This window comes from Piliocolobus tephrosceles, unplaced genomic scaffold (genome assembly GCF_002776525.5).
Source record: "Piliocolobus tephrosceles isolate RC106 unplaced genomic scaffold, ASM277652v3 unscaffolded_27653, whole genome shotgun sequence".
In the NCBI taxonomy this organism is placed as follows: domain Eukaryota; kingdom Metazoa; phylum Chordata; class Mammalia; order Primates; family Cercopithecidae; genus Piliocolobus; species Piliocolobus tephrosceles.
Window position 1 is genome coordinate 5,945 of NW_022310591.1, and position 1,355 is coordinate 7,299.

The 1,355-nt window shown below is 71.9% G+C and overlaps 1 protein-coding gene across 4 annotated transcripts in view; it reads left to right on the forward strand.

Annotated features, from left to right (window-relative positions):
* Positions 1-412: 412 nt before the first annotated feature.
* KREMEN2 (kringle containing transmembrane protein 2) overlaps positions 413-1,355 on the forward strand; it is a 4,094-nt gene continuing 3,151 nt past the window's right edge. For all 4 annotated transcript variants that reach the window (XM_023225777.2, XM_023225775.2, XM_023225776.2 and 1 more), the window contains exons 1-2: positions 413-752; positions 997-1,171. In XM_023225777.2, the coding sequence (XP_023081545.1) occupies positions 659-752; positions 997-1,171 (269 nt within the window). In that variant the 5' untranslated portion in view covers positions 413-658. The remainder of the gene's footprint in view (positions 753-996; positions 1,172-1,355) is intronic.

The window sequence follows — 1,355 nt, forward strand, 5'->3', positions numbered from 1 at the left end:
TATCCTGGGGCGCGTGCGGCCACGGGAGGGGGTTCTGTATCTCCCATTTTAAGGGCCTTCCGTCCGCTTGCCTCGCCTGTCCCCCTCCACACCCTCCCACTTGAACCGGCACCGACCTGAGAGAGAGGGGGCGGGGAGGCGCGGGACGCCTGGGGTCTGGGGAACGGGCGTGGGAGGCGTCTGGACCTGCTGCCTCCGCTCCAGTCCTGGGCGGGGCTTCCCGGCCTCCCACGTGGGAGGGAGAGACCCAAGGGGAGGGACCCAAGGAGGGCTGCGAGGGGGGCAGGAGTCAGCGTGTTGGAGACCTGGGCGAGGGAGACGCCGAGAGCCAGGCGCAGTGAGAGGGGGCGGGTGTAGAGGCCGAGGCACCGCCCAGAGCTCGCTGAGACAGAGACTGAGAACGCCCCCGGCCAGATCCCCCCTGGAGAGACCCGGGTAGGGACAGGGGCAGAGAGACGCCTCCAGGGGCAGAGGCCCTGGGAGGCAAAGACCCCCAGGAGAGATTTACCCACCCCAGACGGAGAGCGCGGCTCAGAGTCGGACGAGGGCAGACTGTCAGAGGACAACGCCCCCCAGGTCTCCTGGGAGACCCCGGAGCGACCCCGGGGGCAGCCCGGGCCGTGTCCGGGCGAGGGTGACCTATCCTTGGTTGGGGGCGATGGGGACACAGGCCCTGCAGGGCTTCCTCTTTCTCCTCTTCCTCCCACTGCTGCAGCCGCCAGGAGCCTCGGCTGGGAGCCTGCACAGTCCAGGTAAGTACGGGCACGGCTGACGGGCCGTGTTCACCACCCTCTCCTCGGCCTCCGCCCCCAGGGCCAGACCCCCAAGGCTGGGGAGGGTGATAGAGCAGGTGGCCGGAGCAGCTGAGCAGCCCGAGGGTTCCCGCAGGGGCTGGTGCGGGGACGCTGGCTGAGGACCCAGGCGGGAGGTGGCGTAGGGGCGCGAGGATGCCCGGCGTGGGTCCGGACTTCCCCAGGCCCCGCCTTTGCCGTGCAGGCCTGTCCGAGTGTTTCCAGGTGAATGGGGCTGACTACCGCGGCCGCCAGAACCGCACTGGCCCGCGCGGGGCGGGCCGCCCGTGCCTCTTCTGGGATCAGACGCAGCAACATAGCTACAGCAGCGCCAGCGACCCCCAGGGCCGCTGGGGGCTGGGCGCGCACAACTTCTGCCGGTGAGGGGCGGGGCCTGCGCTGGGGGCGAGGCTGGCCCGAGGCGGGGCCTCTGTGCGGGCGGGGTGGAGGTCTGCGGTGGACCCGTAACGCAGCCGCCCGAAGAACCTGGGGGCAGGGCCAGAAGGGGGGGCGGGGCGGGGGGGGGCGGGGCGGGGGGCGCGGAACCCTGGCGCAGAAGGGGTT